Consider the following 8,567-nt stretch of genomic DNA (forward strand, 5'->3'; position numbering starts at 1 on the left):
AGTGTGGAAGTTTGCAGGGGCTGAGTCCCAGGCCCTCCATGCCAGCCTCAGGCTGCTGCCCCAGCCAGCACTCCAGATGGGCCATGGTGCCCAGCTGGGCCCCAGCCAGGGAGTGAGGCAGGTGCAGGGGAGAGCGCTCGGTGACAGGCTGCAGAACAAAGGTGCACAGCACCTGCTGCTCGTGCCATACATGACCACCAGGGCTGGGCTCAGGTAGGTGCCTGCAGCCAACCAGGCCACCTGAGTCCCCCAGGGCTGCTGCAGCCTTTGCCATCATTTCCAGGTGGGGAAGAGAGGTCAGCAGTGGGCAGGCAGCTGAGTGGTTCTTTCTCAAGGGACTGTGAAGTCGGCACTGCCCAGCTGGCAGACACAGTGGGGGCCAGGACCACTCAGAGGAAAGGCGTAGGGAACAAGAGCAGCTACCACTACTGAACATTTATCACATGCCTGGCAATGCACTAAGCACTTTTCATACATTACTGTCGATCTAATCTTCACAAACCTCCTCTGAAAGCTGTATCAGCAGAAACCCATTTTACGGATGGGAAAACTGAGGCCTACAAAGCAACTTAACCAAGGCCACTCAACTGGCAATTGGTGGAGATGGGATTCAAATCCAGTCCAGCTGGCCTTGCTTTGCTCTCTCACTCTGCTGGGTGGCCAAGATGGGGTGATCTCCAGGTTGTGGGAAGAGGAACTGAGCTATCTGCTGCTCCCTCTTGACTGGGGCCTGGGACCACTGCTACTCTACCCCAGAAGACTGTGAAAGGCACAGATCCCATGAGTCCCTGAGAATACATAAGCATTGCCCCTCTGCTACCCCAGAATAAACCTTGGGATTATCCATTGCCCTGAAGAGCCTACAGTCTGCTGTCAGGAAGACCTTCTTTGTGTCCTTCTTGAATCTCTCCTGTTGCACTGAGTTCATCTCTCCTTGTCAGTGTTCAGATATTAGGTTTGATGTGTTTTCTCCTATCTTTTCCCTCTCCCCATTTCCCAGCTCCAAACAGCACAAGAGAATCCAGAGCTTAAAGGGTTAACCGGACTAAGGGGTGTTATCTCCAGCTCAGGGCTTTCCCTGTGCAAGGTGATCCCTGCTCAGATCTTAAGTTACCTCCTGCCCCAGCCAGCACATCTGCTGCTGGCTCTGCAGACCTGGTCTCTATGGAGAGGGGCGGGCATCATGGGGCAGAAACATTTACCAGCTGGACTCGGGCACAGGGTCCTGGGATCCCAGGACTGGCCTCTTCCCCACTCCTTGCCCCTCATCCCCGCTTGCCTTTTCAACAAGGGGGCTCCTGCTTTCTGCTGAATGAACTGGGATGCTTCCAGGTACATGTATGTTGCCAACCTGGGCACACATATGGTTCAGCAGGGCTTTTCACAGCCCACGACTCAAGAGCTCCTTTTTAAATGCCCAGAGTACATCCCCTTTCTCCAGCTGATCCTTTTCCCCAAATATTCACGCAGGAAGCAAAGATGCCAAAATAGTAGCTGAAACTCTATTTCTTGTGGCCCCTCCCCGCCGTTCAGGAATCCTGAGAAGCAGTGGAAAGTCTCTCCAGGTGAGCATCCCCCGTGAGGATGCAGTGGCCCAGTCTAAGGCCAAGGGCAGAGCAGAAAAATAAGGCAGTGTCCAGGCTTCCCAACCCCAAAGGATATGACAGCTCATCTTGGAAGGAGCTGGCTAAGGGCAAATCTTAGGTCTCCTCCAAAGTCACCCTCACTGACACTCTGACATAAACACAGGTGTTACCAAGGCTCACGGCCACTCACAAAATCCTAGTTGGAAAGCCATAAGAAATCAATTGCATGTGAATATATATTTGATGTGTATTTATGGCCCCTGCACCATGGTGACCCATAGATCCCAGTGCACACACCTCCTCGTCCTAGTCCCCATGGGTCTGCACGTGCACAGTAAATTGTAGATGACCAACACATGCACACACAGTCTTGCACATGTGTGTGTGCACCCACTCTATACTGAAGGTGAGGCCATAGGCAGATTGTCAAAAATGTTACAGCCTAAGCCCCACAGCTGGCTGATGGCCATTCTAGCCTGGCTCACTGGCTAACCTTCAAAGTTAAAAAAAAACAAATCAGCGTAACAGGTGAGTATACAGACACCCTCACTGTCTCCCCCAGCAGGTAGGAGCCATTCAGTTTACCAGGTTAACCAGGAAAGATACAATCAGGAAAATTGAAGGTATATTCACACCTCCCTTGGGTATTTTCTGTTTGTGCTGAACAATGAACATTAGTCAGCTGCTAAACAATGGCAGTATCATGGGCACAGCAACTGGGGCTGCCCCCCTGCCCCCCACCCTCCCCAGCCTGGCCCACTTGCTCAGCCGTCAGCACTAGGGTTCTGGCCGGAGACCATCCTGGCAGTGCACAACTGGGTCCCGGGTCAGGCCAACGAGGTGGATTCATTGTGCAAAGCTGAGCAGCCGAGAAGGGAATGGATATCAGAGTCTAGGCCAGTATCAGGCGACAAGGGGCGGCCTGTCCCGTAAACACAGAGAGTCAGGCTCAGAGACACTTTCTAGACCACTCAGCCCAGGGTGCTGGGCCCAGGCTCTGCCGTATCTCCTCCTCCCTTCCAGCCTTGACGATTCGGCCTTGAATCAGAGTCTGAGACATTCCACAGCGCTGCCTCCGAAATGGGCACTGGCATTCCTGCTTACCGGCACTGCAAACCCCAGGCCAGCAGGATTGGTTTTGCCATAACGTCCTGCCCAGCAAGCCAGAGCACACCACTGTCTGTGAGCGATGGGGAGAGAGGAGAATAACCCAACAGTCCTGACACCCCAGGTTTCGAAGGAAACCACCATGACAGCGAGCTCTGCATAGGCTGCAGAGAAGGGGGTGCTGCGGCCCCGACAGGTCTTCGGAGGGTGTGCGTGACACCTGGGGCGTGTGTTCTCTTTCCAGACAAAAGGTTTGGGGAAGCCAATTAGGGAGGGTGTGGTGTAGGTGGGACACCAGCTCAGCGCACCTGCTTCTAAGACAGGTTCTCTGCTTCCTCTCCCGGGCTCCTCCTGTCCCTCTGGGATGCAGCCCCCGTGCCCCACTGGCCCTGTCCTCTGAGTGAACAGATTCATCTCAGAGGCTTGTGGGGCTTCACCACCCTGCCCGGTAAAGTCTGTGTTGTTGAAAATATACTTCTGTGCTTACACATTAAGAGACGGATTTGGAGTGTTTTGAAGTCTGTGGGCCACCACACACAGCCCGGGGGGGCTCCCCCCCCCACCAGGCTCCTCTCCTCCACCCTCCACGCCCCCTGCCATAGCCTAGGAGAACCCAGAAAGGAGCATCAGGCTGCCAAGTCCCCAGAGAGAAGCAGCAGCGGGCAATCAGGAGGGTGCCTGAGAGTGATGGTAAACGGGGTGTGGGAGGGCAACTTCTGGGCCCACCAGCCTCTGTCCAAGTGTCGCGTGGGCACTACCACATCCACCTTCCTCCCCTCACAGAGGCACCAGGGCCACAGGCACCGGGTAGAGGAGGCTCTCGGGTCAGGGAACTTTGGCTGCCCCGCTGACTGACGCTACCCAGTCATGACAATTACGATCAATCAAGGAGGCGTATTAGTTGCCTGTCTGAGCTGTGTGGTTCCTTCTCTGCGTCCCACCCCCTCAATCTGGATTTTTGGTGGGAGGAGTGTCTACACTTGAGCCAGGTGACAGTGTCACCTCCCTGCCCCCACTTCCTGAGTGGGAGGAAGCAGGGCAGGCCTCCAGCCCCCCAAAGAAGGAATGAACTACCAAGCACAGCACCACAAAGCTGGGGAAGAGAGTAACAAAAGGAGGGGAGAGTGGGGGGGGGCAGTGAACGTCCCCTCCCCAAGCCTTCCCGCTCTTTGTCTGACCCAGGATTAGGTTAACCCCTAGTTTGCTGGTCCACACAGGCCTCAGGAAAGCTGTCCTTTTGCTGGGTACTGGGTGTGGGTAATATGGGATTGAAGGGTTCCCGGAAGCCCAAACCCCGGTGTCGGACAAGTGCTAGAGCCTGAGCTTCTAGCATCTCCTGCTGGCTTCCCAGGAGGTCCAGGGAAAGATAAAGACCTCTTATTCTCACCGCCACCCTGCTGCGTGGAGGGACTCAACCATGCCTCTTTGAAATGGGCAGTGACACCTGTGTGCCCAGGAACTTACCCTTACCCCGCACACCTAGCAGGGCAGCGCCCCCCGGGCTGCAGGGCCGGGGGCACCGTGGTGCGGACTTTCACAAACCATTTTCTCCGCCATCGGCCACTCCGAGGCATTTTCGGAGCCCTGGCAGTGAGCTGGTGGCGGACGGGGTACAAAAGTGAATGCGGCCAGGTTCCTCCCTCCCAGAAGTGCAGGCCAGCCCCGCAAAACACACAACGTGGCTGGCCCTCAGATAACAGACAGCCCTCCGAGTCTGCAACACCGCACGTACCCCCTCCGCGGAGCTGCAGACACAGCCGAGACCCAACATTCTCGCCCCACGCGGAGCCGGTTTCTCTGTACTTCGACCCCTTATTTTGCCACCTAAGGCCGGGGCCACGTGCTCCAGCCAAGCCCCCACTCTGCCCAGCCTCCTTCCCAAGCCCCCCATCTAGCTAGCGCGGGAGGTAGTCTCAGGTTTCCTTCACGAAGCCTGGAGGAACTCCCCCAAACCCCTCCCCCACTCCACCCGCCAGCCCCGACTGGCGCGCGGTGTCCCCAGCCACCGTGGGAGCCAGGCAGCTTCCCCAGGGACACAAAGGGTTAAATCCAGGCGAGGGGACTCGGTCGGATTTGCCTCCTAAACGCATTTTCCAGTTCATTCCCCAGCACAAAACGCCCGGGCCAGTCCCAGCCTCCGCCCCCACCCCATCCGTCAGAGGGGCCACCGCGGGCCACCCCCGGGGTCGGGCGTCGCGTTAACCCCTCGGTCGCCAGCATCTCAAGGAAGGACACGCGGGGCACCCTCGGGAAAGTGGGTCACGCAGCTACCTGGCTGGCACGAAGCCTGCGGTTCCTCCTGCGGGGAGAGCCCCCGCAAACTGCGATTGCAGTTCCGAGGCGAAGCCCAGCCCTGCGCAAGGCGGGGAGGTTGCGATCTCGCGCCGCCGGGGCCTCAGCCTCCGGGTAAAGGAGCCGCAGGTGAGCCCTGCCGCAGGAGCGGGCTCTCCGCGTCGGTGGTGGGGCGACGCGGTGCGGCAGCGCCCGAAACCATCTGGCAAAGGGGCTGGTAGAAGAAACGAAGCCCCCCTGCTATCCGCCAAGCCCTGCAGCCCACCAGATCCGAGACTGACGCCCTCCCCCTGGGGCTGTTGTCTCGTACCCCGAGACGGTGATTATTTTGCATTTATGTAACATGAAGTGTTTGCAAACTGCTTCCGGAGCTGAGAGCTGGTTATTGAATAAATAGAACGCTATTACATATTATTATTTTTGTGTGAAAAACTGCGCGGAGAAAGTGCTTTCTTGCTACACAGAGATGTGCATCCTACTGCTTCCCTGCAGGGCAGGCTGTTCGGCTGCTCAATCTCTCTTTCTCCGCCGTGCCACCCGTTACCCCCTTACCTAAGCCGTGACCCAACTTTTCTGGCTCCTTTCACTCCCTACAACCCAGACGTGCCTGCGATCCAGCTCCCAGCCCCGGGGGAGGCACTGGATTGGAGGGGGGTGTGGAAGGGAAAGGCAGAGGCGGAACGTGCTTACCTGGGAGGAAGAAGGCGGTCAAGCCGAGAGCGAGTCCCCACCAGAGTCCAGCGGCGCCCGCAAGCCCCATCCGAGCCATCGGGGGCCGGGGGTCCGGCGAGAGGGACCGCGAGGAGAGCGCTCCTCGCGCTCCAGAAAGCAGCCCGGAAGACGAAGGCGATCCCTGCAGGCCGGCGGGCGCTCTGAAGATCCAGGTCAACCTCAGCCGTCGGCCGGGGCGGGGTGGGCTGGGTGGGATCGGCGCGGACGCAATCCGGGGCCCGGGCGGCCGCCGGCTCAGAGGCTCGGCAGATGCCCGCCGCAAGTTGCACGAGTCATGCCCCCTTCTCCTCCTCCGCTCTCCTCCCCGCGCCGGTCCCCGCCCTCTTCTTCCACGCAGAGCCGGGCTGGGGAGAGGGACCCACCCCCGGCGCGCCCGGCTGCCCGGCGCGGGCTCCCGGCCCCCGGCGCGCTCACACCCTCCCGCTCGGCTCCAACTTGAAGGCGTCCATGGGCGGCCGTCCTCCGAGGGCGGCGGGACGAGCGAGGGCGGCGGGCGGGCGGCGCGGTGGGCTCGGGGCCCAGGCGGAGGGCGCGCGGCTCGGCGGCCCAGCCGATCGGGCGGTGCGGCTCCAGGCGAGGAGAGCGATCCGGGGCGCCGCGTCCCCGCAGCGCCGCAGCTGCTCGCTCTGCCGGGTCCCGGCGATCCGCAACAATGTGGAGCTGCCCGGGCACCGAGTCGAGCCGCGCTCGCTCCTCTCCCTCTCTTTCTCTCACTCGCCGAGCTCCAGCCTCTCAGCCGCTCTCCCCGTGATGTCAGCCCGAAGGGGAGGGGTTAGCGTTAACCCCCTCCTGGCTCCCACGCGCGGCCCGCGCTCGGCCCCGGCCTCCGCCCCGCCGCGCACACCTTCCGGCCCCTGGCAGAGGCGGATCCCTAGCAAGGGCCGTGGGGTCGCGCTCAGGCCCACTGCTCGGGAGATGCCCCTTCGGTCGCCTTTCCGCCGGGGAGGGGGCCGAAGGGCTAGCCGCCCTCCTCCGTCGCTGACAAAGGGAGGCAGTGACCCCTAGCGGCCGGCGTCAGGGGAGAAGCCGCTCGGTGGGGGTGGAGTTAGGACTGGGTGGAGGCGGGGCTGTGGAGGAGCGGGCGTGCAGTACGGAGAAACCAGGATCCAGCAGTGACCGAGGCGAAAGGTCTTCTCCAGGCCCTCTCCTCCAACCCTGGCCCCACTTTACAGATGAGGAAACAAAGGCCCAAAGAAGGGCAAGGCGGCTAGCCCAGGGGCATGAGCAGAAAGTGGCAGGGTTCGGATTAGAGCCCAGAAGATCCTGCTTCTCTGCATCACCTGAACGCTAAATGGAGAGGCAGCTATGCGGGGGGATCCTCCGGAAGCTGCCAGGGAAGTCGGTGGTGGGCATTCGTGGGTGACATGGGGCCGCTGAGGTTTCTGGTCTTTTCTAATACACGCTCCCTTCAGGAGTTCCTTTCCCAAAAACTGAAGCCCCCTCCCCTCCCTAAATAGAGCAAGAAATCTTGCTCTGCCCCCTTTGTGGAACCTCTGTTTTGAGCGATTTGCAGGATACCCGCGAAAGGGACCCATCCAGTGTCCGCGGCAAGGCAGGGACTCTCCGCCCCATCCCATTCACCACCCACCACATCCGGGTGTGGTTGGCTTCCTGCCAAGGCTGCTGGGCCCTCTGGGCCCTTGGCAGCCCGGCGCCTGCTCTCTGTTCCTTCCCTCCGGACCCCATCCTCTCCCTCAAGAGGAGACAGACAGAAAGAGTTTCCCGCTAAGGAGAAGCAAGTTCTTCCCGGACGCCTGACCAGACAATGCTCCCTTTGCCCATTGCTGCCCTTTGCCCAGCAGGCAGGAGCAGAGGGGGAGTGGCCCATTCCTGATAAAATGTAACTTCTAGTTCCTGGGAGTAGGCAGAGCAGAAAGAGGATGGGCAAGGAGGACACCGCTTTCCCATTATTTGGGATCTGGTCCTGGAGTGTCTGTTGGTTTCCTGCTGAAGCCTGTAGACTAAAGTGCTCATGTGAACATTCACACTCATACATCCATCTTTTACATTTAACAAATGTAATTGGGCTTTCTTTGTACCAAACACCATACCAGGCTTGGGGATACAGAGACATCATCATTGCCCTAAGCGCACTCGGTCTAGTTAGGGGGCAGAGGGGGAAGACAAACAGAAGCAGATGTTATAAACAAGCATTTCATGTGTGTGGTGTGTCCCAGAGATGTGCACACATGATTTGACGGGTCTCAGAGAAAGTGCCCAGTTCAGTCTGGGGTGGGGTGGGGATCAGGGAAGGCTTCTGTGGGGAAGGCACACAGGGGCTGAGTGAGTTATCTATCAGACAGAGGCAAGTGCTGGAGGAGAGAGGCATTAAGCTGTACCTGAACCTAAGACTCGGGGAAAGGAGAGACCGGCAGTGAATACCAGGTAGCCACCACGAGGGTTTTACCTGGAGAATGCCTTTTCAATTTGGTGTGTGGTCATCTAGTCTGGCCCTATAAGGACCAGTGCTGGATTGAGTTCACTGCAGTGGTCTCAGACTCTGCTTCTGAATACTTGATGTATTCACCATTGGGCTGTCACCTCCTCCAGGATAGGACCACTTGTAGGAGATGGACTGGATAGGTTGAAGGGGCAGTTCCAGATGCACCAATGCCTGCTAGTTCCCCGCTTACGTTCTCCCATCTCTCCATCGTTGGGTAAGGCTTCTTTGATCTTCTGCCATTAAATGGGCTTCCAAAAAGACTGTGCCTGGGGGTTGGCATGGCTGCCTGGGGATGGGTTGGGTGGAGAAGATGGAGGCGGATTAAACCAGTCCCTGAAACACGCAAAGTACCAACATGGGTGCCAGCTTGTATGTGTTGTGTGTGTGTGTGCGCGCGCGTGGGTGTG

General features: G+C 58.8%; 1 protein-coding gene across 6 annotated transcripts in view; it reads right to left on the reverse strand.

Moving 5' to 3' along the window:
- Window positions 1–5,815, reverse strand: part of NECTIN1 (nectin cell adhesion molecule 1) — a 68,301-nt gene extending 62,486 nt beyond the window's left edge. For 5 of the 6 annotated variants that reach the window (XM_067751319.1, XM_067751318.1, XM_067751324.1 and 2 more), the window contains exon 1: window positions 5,676–5,810. In XM_067751319.1, coding sequence (XP_067607420.1) covers window positions 5,676–5,754 — 79 coding nt within the window. In that variant the 5' untranslated portion in view covers window positions 5,755–5,810. Of the gene's footprint in view, window positions 1–5,675 lie in introns of all 6 variants that reach the window. The other variant, XM_067751320.1, reaches the window with a different exon arrangement.
- Window positions 5,816–8,567: the final 2,752 nt, after the last annotated feature.

This window comes from Pseudorca crassidens, chromosome 9, assembly GCF_039906515.1.
Source record: "Pseudorca crassidens isolate mPseCra1 chromosome 9, mPseCra1.hap1, whole genome shotgun sequence".
In the NCBI taxonomy this organism is placed as follows: Eukaryota; Metazoa; Chordata; class Mammalia; order Artiodactyla; family Delphinidae; genus Pseudorca; species Pseudorca crassidens.